Below are 18,593 nucleotides of genomic sequence, written 5' to 3'. Positions count from 1 at the left end.
TTTCTCACTCCCCCTCCAGTCCCTCTCTATTCCTCCCCTCAGTGTCTCCCCCTCCCCCCCCTCTCTCTTTCCCTCCCCCCAGTGTGTGTCTCTTTCTCCCTCCCCCCATTGTCTCTCACTCTCTCCCCTCTTCCAGTCTCACACTCCTCTTCCAGTCTCTCCAACTCCCTGTATTTCTCACTCCCCCTCCAGTCCCTCTCTATCCCTCCCCTCAGTGTCTCCCCCCACTCTCTTTCCCTCCCCCTGTGTGTCTCTCTCTCTTTCTCCCTCCCCCTAGTGTCTCCCTCCCTCCATTGTCTCTCACTCTCCTTCCAGCCATTGCCTCTCCCTCCCCCCAGTGTCTCTCTTGCACTCTCCAACCAGCTATTGTTTCTCCCTCCACCCGGTGTCTCTCTCACACGCTCCCTCCAGCCATTGTGTGTCTCTCTCCCTCCTGCCAGTGTCTCCCTCCCTCCCACCAATGTCTCTCTCATCCCCATCCCCATGTAGCTCTTTCACCCCCCCCTCCCCATGTCACACTCACTCTCACCCCCCTCCCCATCTCACACTCTCACCCCCCTCATGTCACTCACACCCTCCCCATGCCTCAGTCTCACACTTACTCCCCCATGTCCCAGTCTCACACTCACTCCCCCATGTCCCAGTCTCACTCCCCGCCCATGTCCCAGTCTCACTCCCCCCATGTCCCAGTCTCACTCCCCCCCCATGTCCCAGTCTCACTCCCCCCAAATGTCCCAGTCCCGCCCCCCATGTCCCAGTCTCACTCCCCCCCCCATGTCCCAGTCTCACTCCCCCCCCCATGTCCCAGTCTCACTCCCCCCCCATGTGCCAGTCTCACTCCCCCATGTGCCAGTCTCACTCCCCCATGTGCCAGCCTCACTCCCCCATGTGCCAGCCTCACTCCCCCATGTCCCAGTCTCACTCCCCCCCATGTCCCAGTCTCACTCCCCCATGTCCCAGTCTCACCCCCCCATGTCCCAGTCTCACCCCCCCCCATGTCCCAGTCTCACTCCCCCATGTGCCAGTCTCACTCCCCCATGTGCCAGTCTCACTCCCCCATGTCCCAGTCTCACTCCCCCATGTCCCAGTCTCACCCCCCCCATGTCCCAGTCTCACTCCCCCCCATGTCCCAGTCTCACTCCCCCCCATGTCCCAGTCTCACTCCCCCCATGTCCCAGTCTCACTCCCCCCCATGTCCCAGTCTCACTCCCCCCCATGTCCCAGTCTCACTCCCCCCCATGTCCCAGTCTCACCCCCCCCCATGTCCCAGTCTCACCCCCCCCCCATGTCCCAGTCTCACCCCCCCCCCATGTCCCAGTCTCACTCCCCCCCCATGTCCCAGTCTCACTCCCCCCCATGTCCCAGTCTCACTCCCCCCCCATGTCCCAGTCTCACTCCCCCCCCATGTCCCAGTCTCACTCCCCCCCCATGTCCCAGTCTCACTCCCCCCCCCATGTCCCAGTCTCACTCCCCCCCCATGTCCCAGTCTCACTCCCCCCCCATGTCCCAGTCTCACTCCCCCCCCATGTCCCAGTCTCACTCCCCCCCCATGTCCCAGGGAGCACAGCGCCACCTAATGGCCAAAAGAAAAATTGCAGCTGCAGACGGCTTTTTTCCCTCTGCTCCTGGCAAAATCGCCGCTGCTTCGTGCCCCCCCCCCCCTAAACAATCTTGCGCCCCCCCAGGGGGGCGCGCCCCCCAGTTTGCGCACCGCTGTACTAACATATGAAAATGACATCTTAAATCAGCGCTATTGTCTATATGTCATTTTTACATCTTTTGTCTGTAACCGTGCATAAACTGTAAATATCTTAGAAGACTAAGTTATACCGATTATACTGACTTCATTGCATATGCATATGTGCATGTTGAAGGAAAAACAAGTTAACATAAAAATAATGGTCCTTGTAGCCTTATTTCTAAAATTAAATTGATTTTGAAGGGGCACATTACAAATTGAAACGAAATGTCACTGCTTGGAAAACAAAATCAATGGGAACATTATTAACAATGTATCTATTCACTTGTGATGGCAGATCATATAAACATGGAATGCAGATCTTAGCAATCTTATAATGATATATACAAATATATCAAACACATTTCATCGTACAGTACATGGTTTGTTTGTTTGTTTTTTAATAAATGTACATGAACTCATAAGTGCAATCTAGGTTTGGGCGACAACAAAAAAATTCCCACAATAATGAACTCTACAAATAGATTACTGGGATAAAGATATTGATTGCAAAAAATATCCAAAAGAAAGCAAAAAAATTAAAGACATCAAAAATTGCTTCAGGTCATTCAGTGTAAAATATAATTCCTATAAAAATACATTTCATTCTTATTGAATGTAAAAAAGCTAATACATTTTAGTTTATTTCTAACATTTTACAAATGAAAAAGAGGGGGTGTTTCTTGAAATTCAGTAAGAGGCTTTAACATGTGGCAGCTTCAAACAAGGGTCCCTATAACCCCCTGCAGCCAACCCAGCAGATAGGAAATACAGCGCTAATAAACAATGGTAAATATTGGGTTACGGTACATTTTTGTTACCGTGGTATTTGTATGATACGGGTATATTTCCAAACGCTATTAAAAACATAAAATTTAAATTGCTTACCGTTTCGGTGCTCCGCTTCTGGGAATAAATAAAATGTTTAGGCGTTATTTATCAAAGTGGAATTTTTTTTAATTTACATTGGTACTAAGGAGCGTATTTATATCATATGCCTCAATGAGAATGACAGTATATTTTGGCCCTACACACTTGATTCCATATGCCCTGAAGAGACCAATCACACTGCGATTGGTCGAAAACTCCCCTAAGTCCTGATTCCATCACTGAGATATTTAGAGTGGTTATGTGAATCACCAAGTAATTTCTACATACATACATACATAGTTAAAACCAGAGACAAAACATGGAACACAGACAGAGCTCAGTGCACATCCAGTGAAACCCATACACGGTACAGTGCCTAAATATATATATAGATATCTTTGGAATAAAATGGTCTTTTAGTTTAACTCTTTGGCCAAAGTTTTGTAAGCCCTTGAGCCCCTACACGGCAAACCACAAGCTCACTCCACTGCATCTCCCACTCTCAGGGGAACTTGCTTTCTTGCAGCCTGGTTGTGACAAATCTAATACAGAGTGCTTTTCCTGGTAATGTACAGGTTAATAAAAGCTTCAATCAGACTTAGAAATATGCAACTAATTTTGACAGATTTATTATAAATCATTCTTCTTGGTAATGCACAGGTTATTAAGAATTTATATTAGTGTTAGGTACCCTTGAGATGTGGTCTGCCGTGTAGGGGCTCAAGGGCTTACAACACTTTGGCCAAAGAGTTAAACTAAAAGACCATTTTATTCCAAAGATATCTATATATATATATTTAGGCACTGTACCGTGTATAAGTTTCACTGGATGTGGATGTGTCTGTGTTCCATGTTTTGTCTCTGGTTTTAACTATATATTGCCATGCTCAGTAGCACTCCTCTGTGACACTTATACACTTATATATGTTGTGGTTATTTTGGGGGTTCAATATGAGCTTGTAGGTGTCCTGTATGTTATATACATACATACATACATACATACATACATACATACATACATACATACATACATACATTCACTCAACTAAAACACTGTAGATATATATTCAAATAAAAGTGACAATATACATGTAACACCACTGTGCCTGCAAGCAACACAGACTGGCTGCCCACCTAGCAGGTTCCTCTTTACATGTGACTGTGGGAAGCCAGTAGGAATGCTGGTGAAGGAGAAGGGACTGAAAGAGATAGGGTTGTTAAGAGGGGGCAGCCATGACAGTTCAGTCAGTTCCTGCATGACCCTGAACGAGTTTCGGGAGCTGTTTGGAGGGAGCGCCGCACAGCTGGACGAGCACGTGCAGCAGAGCCCAGCAGATGTAAATAAATATTTTTGGATGTGCTCAGTAATTTGGCATCTGGCTCCAAATAAATAAGACAGGCTAATAATGTTTTTTTTTTAGATGTGGTTGGCTGAATCTATCTGTCTAGAATCATCATTATATATTTTTCAACTAATTTTTATTCAGTTTCAAATTTTTCATAGGTGGGGACAAGGTACAGAAAAAATGGGGGAGGGTATTTAAACATGTCTTCAAATTTAAACGGTAACCATACAGTTATGCATTAAGCATCATAATTATTATACAGAAGGCAGTTAGAGTGTCATACATGGGGAGGGTACTGACTGGGTCACATGTATATGGTGTGATGCCTGTCTATACCTAGACCTGCCCTGTTATGGGCGGGGTTACAAGCCTTTCCCAAGGGTATAAAAGTTGACACTCTACCAAATTGAAGAAATGGATGATGAGACAGTGTGATACCCTTTTCCCCGAAAGCGGGTCAAGGAGATTAGGAGGGGCTCTGGGGGCCTCAAGCCCCTTGGGTCTGCTCCAGGGCTGGAGGATGAACATGCTGTTATGCAATAAACCTACTGTTGGACCCACTATGAGATGTGATTATTGGAAAGGAGTATTGCCTGTGGGGACCATCCTGCATCCTGCAGGGTCCTCGTGGGTTGGAGGTGCTGCACCATAGAACCAAGAGAAAGCCTGCCCAGTTGCTGCTCCCACACAACACCAGCGGAGCCCTCAGGCCTTCTATACTATATAGGTGAGCTCACAGCTTACCATACAGGTGAGCTCACAGCACCAGAGAAACACCCTTGTCGTGGCCAGATCTTCCGTGATGGGGGGGGGAGAGGGGGAGACATTTGCTACACTTATAACATTATATTAGCCTCTACTGCCTCTGTTGGGACATTATGTCACCAATACACCAGCCTTTCTGTGAAGTCATTTAAAAAATGACCCCTTATTCTAGTAACAGAATGTGTAGGATCTATCTACAATGCCCCTGTATGCCCTCACCGTCAGTAGAGTATATTATGAATGTTGAGTTTCCACTTTATGGTCCGAATAAAAATCAATAGAACTTAAATAAATAGGCTTCTTGTTTTGCCATGGAGTGCGTATACTGCAAATCTTTACAACATGGCAACAAAAAGAATGTGCAATGATAACAAAATTAAAGATGGCCAAGGAACAACTCTTATACCTTTGTTATATAATTCTCCCGACAGCACATTAACCAGCTTTTCTACATTTATGTATGCGGTAAACATGTTTATCTTAATGTGGCAAAGTACTGTATGGAAGACACAACTATTGTGTTCTGTGCCGCTGCAATTCTGTTATTTAAACCTGGCTAAAAAAAAATCTGTGCAACTGCTATCCATTGGCCTTCATTCTTAAATTAACTAAAGCTGAGAAATACAGGTTAGTAACAATGAAAAGAGAATGGGATTAGATTTATTGCTAGACAGACACACTGGTGGCTATTACGTATCCCGGTTGCAAAAGTGGCACACAAAGTGGTGCAAAAAAAACTAGCACCAGATGAACCTACTGTGTTTCCATCTGCATTGCCTCTGTTTTGCAGCTAAGAGAGATTGATAAATAGCATTCACTGTCTTGCCACCCATCAGCCCATCTTCCAAACTACTCACAGTTCCTTCATTAATTCACATAAAAGAGCAGATATGTAAAAGTATATTGTCATGAGATTTGCACTCAGTGATAATAGAAATATCGAATATAACCAACCTGAATGTTTCTGATTCCTTCTATCAAAAACTCAGAATTTGCAAGAGTGAGAAGATGAAAGAACAACGCATGAAACAGCAGTAGACGGTCCATATTGGAATACTGATACTCACTGCACACACACAACTTACTTAGCTTGCGAGATGTGTTAATAAATAATATCACATCAAACATAGGGCAGATCCAACATTTCGAAATCTGATATGCTATCATGTTTGCAAAAGATTTTGATAGAGAAATTACTGTTAACTTTCCAGAAAGTCTACGAAAAGTCAAATTACCCAACAAATGTCAATTTACTGATGTTAATGTGAAAAATACACAAATGTTAGAGAGACAGAGAGAGACTGGACTCAGTCTCCATATAATGGACATGCTCGAAGAATAACTGCCCTAAACATACAACCTAATTTTCATGCATACTGGCCAACCGTGAAGAAAAATAAGTGTTCTGCGCTAGTACTTGGTGAAGTAAACCTAGGGAATATGAGGAAAAAGGTCTAATATGTGATGTACAAAAAATAAAACAACATCCACAGTACACCATGAATACAGTGATAGGTGCAAATATATGCAATTGTGTACAGTACAATAATATGGCAGTGGGTGCCAGATAACGTCTTCTAATCGATCGAATCACATAAAGCACACGCAGAAAAAATATTACTGTGATGGCGCCACTAAACATGGGTGATAAAATGACCATTCAATGGACTAATAGCCCAAAATAGATAAACGATCAAAATAAACCATGACGCAGTCTATATACATAGAACAAATGTCCTGGATCTAGAGTACTCTTCAGGTAGTATAATCAGTTGGAAGTCAGGACATGTGGAGAAAGGCAAAAAAGAACATACAGTACATAGTGTAATATTATATGATTTAGGCATGCGTCTCACAAATTCTTGTCTGATAGAGGAAATGAGATGTGGACATACAGAGGATAGATAATTAAGCATGAATCTGCTAGAAGTACGTGAACAGAACCGAGTAGGTGAAAAAATACAAATGTATTAAAAACAACAATTTAGATAAAATGATTTCATGAAATGAACTGTAAGTTGGTCATCCCATGAAAAATTGGAACCCTACCAACGACAAGTTGAATTCCAGGAGAGTGAATTCGCCCCTACAGGGGATAGGCTGTTTTGTGTGTCTTTTGCTAAGCTAGGAACTCAATAAAAACAAAGGTTTATTTCCCCCTATATGTGTCTCCCTTGTCATACCTCTGCATTTGTCTCCTACATATGGTGTTTGAAGTGGGATGAGAGGTGACCCTTGAATTTCAAAGGGACCCCAGAGACTATCCTGGAAAATTGCTGTGCTTTTGTTTGCCTACAGTTCATGCAAAAGCTTGAGTAACAAACCAAAGAACTACGTGTAGAAGTCACCAGAATTAAAGGGATACATCCAGGCAGGAAAGCTACACTGCACTGGAGAAAGCAACAATGTCACAGTCAGACTGGGGGAAACTGCTATAGACAGTGACCCCCACAAGTTACTGACCCTGTGACCAAAGTCTACCCCACCACTTGTGCGAAGAGAAAACAAAAACTAAAACAATGTTTTTTAAAATGGCTGCTCAGAACAATAAAAAGTCTACAGATATGCCTGTGAGAGCTACGAACTCTGCAAGTGAAGTCTGCCCACCTGTAGCACTACCAGCTGGGGTTCGAGTATATATGGCAAACATTGCTGAAATACTACCTCCTGAGGTCAGGGGGAAGAATACACCTGATACTGCCCAAATGGAGAGCAAAATGTGGTGCTCCTATAATGAACCCAGCAACACGGAAGAGTGTCCCTTCCGGTCCTACGAGGATACTGATGAGGAGGATGTCTCATATGTGGACCCAGAAATGCGACACGTCCACAAAACAGCCCTAGGATGGTGGATCTACCTGAACTCTCTTCGCACAGGTTTCTATGACCGTGAATAAGATTGGTGTCAACAAGAACAGCAACCGCTGAACGCCGAATATTTTTGCCAGCTAAAGCAACTGCAAGAAAATCATGGGGGATGCAGTGAAACTGATGACATTTCAAACAAAGAAGGAGACCCCAGAGTCCCTGATGGGACGGTCATCCAAAGGAAAAGGGCAGAAAAAGGTCACGTTTGCAGATCCCGCGGAAAAAAGCGGGGCCAAGATGCTGTGCTGTCTAGATCAAATGGAGGATTTTGTCCCGGGAATCCCCAGAGGGCCCAAGGCAGAGGTCATATAGCTGAAAAAGTGTCTCTCCAGTCCTGATAGGGAGAAACCCTCAACAAATCATACCAGGGAAGCAGATCCAGACCAAGAGAGTGACGATCCCTTGAAAAAGCCTAAAGATGCACTGCCAACAGACCAGGAACAATTGGTTAATGACATTCTGGGCAAGCAGGTTAGATACATTGCCCTACTACAGTGCCAGCTGTTGACAGCTCTGAAAACATCAAACGCTAAATTTATCACCAAGGATGAGAAGCAGGGTGAATGGCCGAATTAACTGTTGACAGCTCTGGAGGCGGAGACTGATGAACTTACTGTCATGGTTAAGAAGCAGGAAGAAGCTCAAAGTGAGGCCCTCTGTCTCGGTATAGAGCTGAGATGCTCTCAAATGAGTTTTGCAGCCTCAGAATGGAGCTTGAAGACTCCTGAAGAGATTTGCAGTGTCAGTGCAGAGCTGGTAGTCTTCCAGAAAGAATTTCACAGTTCAGGTACTGAGTGGGAGGTCTTTTGGAAAGAGGTTCAGATTCTCTGTACAGAGCTGGAGGTCTCTCACTAGGTCAGCAGTCTCAGGACAGTAAACAAAAAGAAAAAGTCCTTGGCGCACTATCAGGTGAAATAAACCTGATGGGTATGTTCCCAGTTCTCGGAATAAAGGAACAGTTTGTAGATCTCACAGATGGTCTTTCAGAAATTCTTTGCTGGTAAATGTATCTCTGAAATCAGACAAGACAAAGGAACCATTGTGCAGTACTCTCTGATATTGGAGATCACACCCACACAGCTGCTAACTACTTACATGAAAGTAGATAGCAAGAGGCCTTGAAAGGTATCTTTAGCTTGGTGCTCTGGTGTAAGCGACTGGAAAGCAGTGGATCTTCAGGTGGTAATAGTTGCCCTCTCCACAGGAATCAATCACAGTCACAGGATATATATAAAATAATAAAATGCCAATGGTATAGTACCGTAACAAAATTTAATAAAACAATTAAGATCAACAGCAAATGCACTCACATGCTATACGACCTTGCAAACGGATTACAACGTGCCGTCCGCAGGCTTGGGGAGTTAGTTGCGCGGTGTGTATAGAGGCTAGGTCTCGCGTCTATCTCCTACTCGCGGCTGTGACTCGGAGCGCCAGGTCCACCCCAGATGACGTCACTAAAACACCGCCGCTTCTCTCCTCAGCCGGTCTCAGGACAGACTTGAACATCTTCCAGATTGAGGTTCACACTCTGCATAGAGCTGGATGCCTCACACCAGGAGGCCTGGAGTTGCCTGCACAGGAAGAGACCGTTTTTTCCCCAGAGAGAGGGAAGTGAGACTTCTCCCAACCAGGAGGGACCCTGGTTGTTATGGACCATAGGACTGCAGGAAGCAGGCCTGCGTGGTCCAGCTGGGAATCACACCCAGGATAAAGATTACCACAGGCTGAACACAGCCTTCTCCCCTGTACCGGTGTTCCTGAATGGCTGAAGGAGCTACACGTAGACCCTGGGATAGGAATCCCCTGAGAATACAGATTAGAACTAAATAAGACTCTGTGATGTTTGTTTGCACAGGATAGTACATGTTTTGGGCGGATAACCAGCTGGTGGGCCCATTAGAAAGGACCACAGTAATGTTTAGTCCGTCTCTTATGAAGGAGTAGGTGTTTATTTTATGATTTATGTTTTCCTTAAAGGGACAGTAGCCCCAATGTTTAAGTTGTTTTTGTGGCGAATAAAACCACTCAAATATTATGGTTACCCAAAAGTGCATGTGTGGACTTGTATCTGACCTCGCCTACAGACCGGTCCAACACATATGGTGTTAGAAGTGGGATGCAGCTTCTCCAGAGGTCGACAGAAGAAACTCATGTGGAGGGCACCAGAACAAAGAGAAACAAATCCAGACAGAAAGACAATGATCACTAAGCTGGATAAAGTAACAAAACGAGGCTGCATAACAGACGGTGACCCACAAGCGGTATTTATTCTGGAAGCAAAGAGAGCAAGACAACTACAGGCGGTGACCCGCGAGAGGTACTGATTATGGGAGTGAAGTCTGCACCTCCAGGTGTGTGGGAAAGAAAAAAATGGAAATTCAAAATGGAGTAAGCACAGGAAAGTGGTGGAAGCTCTAAGAGGAAAATTGCAGGATCAAGCTGAATTTTTAAAAATTAAAATGGGACACACATCCCAGCAACTCGCAGCTCTGCAGGAGGATAACCTCAAACGTGTGCAGGGGCTGAAAATGAGCAAAGAGGATAGATCAGTGCAAGAGATAGGAAAAAGAGAACCTTAAATAAAGAGTTTGAGGAAGAAAAGGCTTCTCTGCAGAAATCCCTCAACATCACCAGCGTCTTGATTACAGGAAATGTCAAAGAGCTCGAAAGACTGAGAAATTAGATTACAGTACTGCAGGGATGGAGAGAAAGAGTATGCAAAGACTTTACAGTCAGTGGTTGAAACTTTGGAATCTGAAAAGATGAAGTTGGAAAAAAAGGTTTCAGAATTAAAACAGAGTGAGGCTCTGCAGACCATTAAAGTACAGGTGTCTCCACTACAGGAAAGGGTATTGGCCCTGCCCAAGTGTCTGTCTGTGAGAACTGGGGACACCACTCAACTGTAAAATGGGATTGCAAAGTTTGAACCGCCTGAGCAAGCACTAGCTAAAACTTCAGCTGCCCAGCAGGCAGCAAACAATGGTAGGAGTGACATGGAAGAGGAGGTTGCGAAATACCGTTCTGCAGGCCTAGAAAGCACGGTAATTGCCCCAAACGAAAAAAACAAAGTGACTGGTTGGAGTAAAAAGGTGCTTGGGAAAATAAGTCTCACCAAGGAGAACCAAGCCCATGGATTCAGCCGGAAGGTGGACACGGAAAAGATTGGAGGGAAGGTTGAAATTGAAGACAATTGGAAGTCAAGAAAAAAGAAAAGGAGCCCGAAAGACTCCCCCGTGAGACTGAGCTTTTTCCCGAGAAGGGGGGTTTAAATGGCCGAGTGTGCATGGGGCTACACTATGAGGGGGGAAGTCTGTAAGGGAGTGAAGAGGTTAAACTCCCTTTACAGGGCAGGAGACTGAACTAGGTGAAGGGTTTCCTGCAGCTGATATGTAAAACTCCTGATTAGGCAGGAGATTTAAAAGGCAGGAAGTTGCCAACATAAGAAGAGACCTGTTTTTTTCCCAGAGAGAGGGAAGTGAAACTTCTCCCAACCAGGAGGGACCCTGGTTGTTATGAACGCTAGGACTGCAGGAAGCAGGCCTGCGGGGTCCAGCTGGGAATCACACCCAGGATAAACATTACAATGGGCTGGACACAGCCTGCTCCCCGAAACTGGCATTCCTGAATGGCTGAAGGAGTTACATTCAGTCTCCTATGAAGGAATAGGCATTTATTTTATGATTTATGTTTTGCCCCAATGTTTTAGTTGTTTTTGTGGTGAATAAAACCACTAAAATATTATGCTTTACCCAAAAGTGCATGTGTGGACTCGTATCTGACCACACCTACAGGCCGCTCCATCACATACAGCTATACTGTATGTAAGGCATCATTCCCATACAGACATTGAGAGCATGCTATAGGGACCTTTTCTGTGCCTTTGCTCCGTCTTGATTTTCTTCTTTTTTTTTATCACATCAACTGCATTACCCTGGTCTAAATTCCTTCTTACCTCCTCAAAGAAAGTAATAAGGTTAGTTTGACACAACCAATCCTTCATAAATCCATGCTGACTATTACTAATAATTTAATAATGTTGTTTTCCATTAGGTATTCCTGAATATTATCCCGTACTAAACTTACAAGTAGCTTCAGTATTGATACCTGGAAGAAAATAAATAAAACTACCATAGTGCATAACGTATTAAATAAACACTTAAAATGGCAGAGCTCCTAAAGTAGCATATATGCTAGATGATGAAAAAAATGTCCATCCATAGATAGCAATCAGGATCAAAAGTAGGAGGTTTAGTAGACCCAGAAGAGAGACACAGAGCCAAAAAATTAAAAATGCCAAAACATTTATCCGACAATGATAAAATTGGAGGCTTACAAGATACCAGATGGTTTACAGCATTGGTGTAGGGTAAAGATGTTAAACCGAGTCGCGTTCTCGGGAACTCTGCCCACTGCTGCTTCCTCCACTGGTCTCCGTCCTGTACTGCTGTTTGGAGCCATATTCTGGCCTTTTTCCTGGCTGGGATTGATGCCGGGGGTCTCCTGAGCTGATACCATTGATACCAGCAACAGACCCCCCCGGCATGCATCCGAGGCAGAAAAATGCATTTAAAGGCCACTTCATTACCTTAGCGGCTATCCGCTAAGGCAATGAAGGGGTTAAACAGCCGTGGCAGGTTTACTGTGGGTAGCGAGGGTGGGTGAAGAGGGTATTTGGCCCTTGTTGTTTGTTTAGGGCATGCAGGGGGGGGGTTGTGGGTGCGCTTAACCCCTTCCCGACTGTAGCAGTTAATACCGCTGCGGTCATGAAGGGGTTAAACCCTCCCGCTACCCACCCACAAGCCCTAAACAAACCACCGTTGGGGCTAATACCCCCTTCACCCACCCCCGCTACCCACAATAAAAAGAAAACACACACAACAGCCCCACACTAACTAAAGAAATATATATAAATAAATATATATATATATATATATATATATATATATATATATTATATATTAGGTAAAAGAACACACCTCCCGTCGGAGGCAAAAACGATGCACAGCCGGGAGAAAGAACTGCAAGCAGGCAATGGTGGTGAAAAAAGCGTTTAATCCAACATCATGGTAAAAGTCTGGTGGATCCTCTGACGCGTTTCAGCCCGTGGGCCTTTGTCAAAGAGTGATCCGCCAGTGAACAAACAACCCTGATATAGAGTGTCAAACTCAGGACACCTGTCGAGCAATCACCGGAGGTGGTCAGCAGGTGTACATGGTGACTCATCATATGGGGAAAGTGATACACATAAAAACCACAGTTGCAGATTCATAATACTTGATACATAAACACTAGTATAAGTATACAGATATATCCACTGAAACTGATATTGATTAAAAAATGGCAAAACCAGACATACCAAGACTGTCTTGAAAGATTAAAAATGATGGCCGCACATCAATCAATATAATAATCATAATAGCAATGAGAATGGATAGAGGGTTCTGAGAACATAGACATAGATATAATATATATAGTAATAATTATATAGACCACATATGATGGAACTGAAATGACAAATAAATTAATGTAACAGAAAAAATAATAATAACACTGTAATTTAGATAATAAAAGTGTATATATGGAAAATATATAAAAACATATATAAATAATCAAAAAACAGAAAAAAACAGAAGAAAAGGGGGAGGGGAAGGAGGGGAGGGAGGGGGGGAAAGGGGAAAATGGGAGGGAGGGGGGGAGGGGGGGATAGGGGGAGGATGGGAAAAAGGGGGGGGAAGGGAGGGGGAAGCGGGGGGAGGGGAGGGAGGGGAGGGTTTGGAGGGGAGGGAGGGAAGGGGGGTACAGAAGGGAATTGCACTACCGGCTTGTGATTGCTCCTATAACCGTGTCTCCGTTTTCAATTCTACTGGTGCTCTAAGGAGAGCTAATTTTTTATAAGGAGAAGCATACACCCACTGGTTTATTTGGGAGTTTGACCAGGACTGTGTTTGTTTATTTAGTATCGGAATGCAGCTATCTCACTGACTCTTTGAAGCGCCTGGTTAGTTAACCTCTGGTTACCTGGTATACAAATATACATATATTACACCAACAACACCTATACCCCCTAATATACAGTATAGTAATGGGCACAATGACTATTATCCACAGATGGATAATAGTGCATGTGTCCATTTAAAATACATACAGAACAATAAATACATTAAATACATATAGCACTCACCCATGTCCGGCTGCCACGATGAAGGCCATCCTCATCTTCATCCTGATAATGCCCCATCCGCTTCTGCAAAACAGACACAATAATAAAAACATCCTATGTAATGTCCCCTAAACCCTTAATCACCATAGCGGTTATGAACCGCTACAGTCATTAAGGGGTTAACCCACCATCACCCACATACCCTCCACCACTACCCCCCCACCCCCTGAGGCCTAACCACCCTCACCCACTACCCACAAGGGAGTCCTACCACATACCCTTGGGGCAATACCCCCTCCCCCACCCCACCACATACAGTACAATAATGTGCCAAATAACTATTATCCAGATAGGGATAATACATTATTTGGCCATTATTAAACACATTATAGCATAGTAAAATAAAGAAAATTCTACTGACCTCATCAATAAGAAGGCCCCGTCGCCAGCATCATCCTTGTGGTCCGTTGCCAAAATAATACATAGCCAATACATTGCAATGACATTAACATATCAATGAACCCCTTAATCACCTTATCGGGTACTAATCGCAAAGGTAATTAATGGGGTTAAGCCATCCTGGCCACATACCCACCCTTCACACATTCCTTTGTACAGTGGCATCATCATGAAAAAAAAAAAAAAAAATGAAAGAAACAATATATATATATATATATGAACAACAAGAAAAGAAAGCGCCCGATCCTAGTGCAACATGAAAAAATACACTTTTAATAAAAAATGGTAGGTCCAACAAATTTAAACTCACAAACGAATAAAAGGTAAAAGCATGTAATGAGTATACTCATTCGCCAACCGCACGATGATGTCGCTCCGCTTGCACGCCACTCTCTCCTTCTGTGAAGTCCCAGCTTCTCCGAGCCGCCGTCCAGCAGAGGTACAGGAACTGCACAACCTCTCCCGATATGACCCGGAAATCCACCACTCTCACAGCAGCATCCGGATGGGAGGTAATGTAAATATGACCCTGCAGAGGCGGATGTGTGCACCAGCAGCAGGCAAAAATGTCCTTACAGCGTCCGTGGGATATCGGCAGAGAACGGTGAGTATAAACAATCTCAATAGCTTAAAAACTCTTCCCTACGCGTTTCATCACTCTCACGGTGATTTCAACAGGGGATATATGACGGAAGTACGTCATGGCTATTTATACGGGTGTATGTTAATCAAAACATCTACTGGCTGATCATTATAAAATAAAAACACATGAATGTAATCAATTGGTAAGGCAATGAATTGCAGGAAGACGACCAATAACCTAACAATTTGCAATAGTTAAACACTCCATGACTTATAATTATATATAAAATACACAATTGAAGTGATACAAAAAATAATTTGTTAGCTCTTGGATGACATATAATGATTGCATTCATTCTTGCCTGTATCGGTTTTATACCTGATTTAAATAAATCATGGGTGGATATTCAATTCATGATATCCCTAATTGATGGTTACCCCTATAATTTATGTAAAAACCCATTTGCATTCTGAATGTTGATAATCAATTACAGACAGGAATGATAGCTGCCTAGATATTAACAACCACATGGAAACAATGAATAGCAATGGTGAAAAATAAGTGATGTAATTAATATAATAAAAATTAAATCCTAAATGCCTGTGCCCCATGCCTCCCCATGATTGATAGACATGTGAACTCAAGCATAGGCCATTAGGATTTATGTATTCAAATATTTAATATATTATTAAAAGGAAGAAAAAGAAAAGACAACACTATGAAAACTGAATTGGGATGTTTAGATTATTAAATATATTATGATGATAGGATGACGATTAACCCCATCTTGTATATCTGATTGACCTATTTATTGAGGGTTTATAAAGATGTTTAATTAAATATCCCTCTTTTTTGCAGGAAAACCAGGAGAACTGGCTGACTCAGACTTTGTATCCAACAGTCACATGCATGACAAAATGAAAAGTGAATGCATCACGGCTTGTGTGTCCATGCTAGCAAAGAGTTTCTATTATTATGTAAACTTAGTCCTTTAATAATAAACCATAAATGTGTATATATGATGAATTATATCAAAAAAGTGAAAACCTTAATGTGGAAAATAAATATGGAAAATTAATATTAAATCTATTCTAGCCTTTTAATATATGTGTATATGTGTTTATAAATTAATGAAATTTTCTTAATAAAATTTACTTATAGTGTCAAATAGATATAAATATGTTTATTTATTTCTTAAATTACTTTTATTTATATTAAACATTACTATGTGTCATAAGTGATTCTAATTCAAAGATGTAATGATTGAACTTTTATATTCAGAAATGAACAGACCTGAAAGGACACTACCCGAGACAGACACGGAGGGAACATGACAAGCATGTTCAACCCAGACCTCCATATCAATGCCCCAAGAGATGCGCCTCTCAGATGACCGTACTGATATCTATGCAGTCATTTAAACCAGATGGACTTAAAGTATTTAGAACATATATCCAGTATGTTTCACGTAGGTTAAGGCTTTTATGTCTGTCACCACTCAGTAAGGTAGATTTTATATTTTCTATACCCATTATTCTAAGTGTTACTGGATCTTGATTATGTTTTAGTTGATAATGACGTGATAGACTATGTGTTTGTAGCCCATGTATAATGTTCCTACTATGTTCTAAAAACCTAGTACTTAGGGCTCTCGCCGTCCGGCCAATGTATTGCAGCCCACATGGGCACATGATGGCATAAACCACGAAGCTGGTTAAACAGTTGATGTTACCCTGGACGGAATGAGTGGATCCATTTGAAGCAGATACTATAGAATTAGATGTATTTAGATGTTTGCATGTAATACATCTGCTACGTTTACAAAGAAAGTTACCATTTATATTGTTTTTACTTTCACAGATGCTTTCTACACTTTTTAGTCTGCTTGGTGCTAAAATGGATTTGATGTTCCTTGCTTTTTTGAAAACTACTGGAGTCCTTGTAGGTAGCTTGTTACCAATTATTGGATCATTTCTCAATATGTTCCAATTGGAATTTAATATGGATTTTATTCTGGAGAATGAGTTATTATACTGGGTAATAAAAGATGGTACCTCGAATTTATTTTCTATCTTACTCTCTATTGTCTTGTTTTTCTCTACCTTTAATTTGGTATTTTCCAGTAATTCACATCTCTCTAGAGCCCCTACCTGTCTGAATGTGTTGATAATAATATCCTTATCGTATCCCTTATTAATGAATTTGTTGACTAAAACATCCCCCTGGGCCAGATAATCCGAGTCCCGAGAACAATTTCTCCGGACCCTTAAAAACTGACCACTGGGGATATTTTCAAGCCATTTGCCATAATGGTTACTGTTATTATGTATATATCCATTCGCGGCTACTTTTTTGCAAAATGTTTTGGTAATGATTTTATACTCACTATCTACACTAAGTTCTAGATCAAGAAAGGTGATTATCGATTTATTTATTTCAGATGTGAATCTCAGCCCCATGTGGTTGTCATTGAATGTAGAAAAGATGTCCAATAGTTCCTGCTCTACGCCATCCCATACAAATATTAGGTCGTCTATAAAACGGCCATAGAACACGAGTCCCGCCCCCAGCCTCGCATTACCCCACACATGGATACTCTCCCACAGACCCATGTATAGGGTTGCATAGCTGGGGGCAAACCTCGTGCCCATGGCCGTTCCACAGACCTGTAAATAATATTGGTCTTCGAATAAAAAATAATTGTGTTCTAAAATAACCCTAATTGCCTTCAAAATGAATTCTCTTTGTGTATGTTCCAACTTTGTATCTGTCTCCAAAAATGTATCAATTACCTGTATACCTTTTTCGTGGTCAATGCACATATATAGAGATGCCACGTCACACGTGGCCCACATATATGTGGACTTCCAGGGAATGATAGAAATCAAGTCGATGACGTGCAGCGTGTCCCTAATATGTGACCTCAGTTTTGCCACAATTGGTTGTAAATAATAATCTACACACTGGGACACGCTGGACGTCATCGACTCGACACCCGATACTATGGGTCTTCCTGGTGGTACCTTTATATCTTTATGTATTTTCGGTATGTGATAAAAGACTGGTGTCCTCGGGTGACGTTTGTATAGAAATTCGAATTCAGATTTACTTGTTACATTTTGTATTTGGGCATCCAGCAGTAAGGCTTTTAATTGTATTTGATATTCAATCAAGGATATTCAAACAATAGTTAATTGTGTAATTGGTATGGATGCTATTTTAATTATTTTGGGATGTAATTCATGTATGCTAATTGATTGATGGTGACTTTATTGGATTACATAGTATACTTCTTTTGATGTAATGCTATTTTATTTGAAATATTGTATTGTTAACATTGATTTGCAGTGTCTACATGTAGCTTACATTTTATGCAGCATGTAAACAATGTAAATGCAATGTTTTAAGTGGCATTTGAGGCCTTGTATTGGCATTTGATGGTTTAGATTGGATGATTACATTTGATTTGTTTAGGAAATTGCATTGTATTTCATTGAGGATGTTATGGATAAGTGGTATTGCCATTGACAGGATGGCTTAACCCCTTAATTACCTTTGCGGTTAGTACCCGAGAAGGCGATTAAGGGGTTCATTGATATGTTAATGTCATTGTGAAAAGAAAAAACAAGCGCAAATAATATCACAACAAATCAAAGGTGACACAGATGATATACTATCTTTAATGAGTGCAGCTCCTGACGTAGAATTCAAACCAAATTCAATCAGCAAACGAAGGAGAAACAGGTGCGCAAATCACATCAGGACATGGAAAAGAAAGTAAAAACACAAAATAGTGCAATA

General features: G+C 42.2%; 1 protein-coding gene across 1 annotated transcript in view; it reads right to left on the bottom strand.

Annotated features, from left to right (window-relative positions):
• Window positions 1-5,800, bottom strand: part of LOC142495985 (inter-alpha-trypsin inhibitor heavy chain H3-like) — a 69,938-nt gene extending 64,138 nt beyond the window's left edge. The window contains exons 1-2 of the mRNA XM_075602181.1: window positions 5,674-5,800; window positions 2,627-2,644 (exon numbers count right to left, since the gene is read on the bottom strand). Of these exons, the coding sequence (XP_075458296.1) occupies window positions 2,627-2,644; window positions 5,674-5,766 (111 nt within the window). The 5' untranslated portion in view covers window positions 5,767-5,800. The remainder of the gene's footprint in view (window positions 1-2,626; window positions 2,645-5,673) is intronic.
• Window positions 5,801-18,593: the final 12,793 nt, after the last annotated feature.

This window comes from Ascaphus truei, chromosome 5 (assembly GCF_040206685.1).
Source record: "Ascaphus truei isolate aAscTru1 chromosome 5, aAscTru1.hap1, whole genome shotgun sequence".
In the NCBI taxonomy this organism is placed as follows: domain Eukaryota; kingdom Metazoa; phylum Chordata; class Amphibia; order Anura; family Ascaphidae; genus Ascaphus; species Ascaphus truei.
The sequence above is the reverse complement of the archived record's forward strand: the minus strand, read 5'-3'. Positions and strand labels throughout refer to the sequence as shown.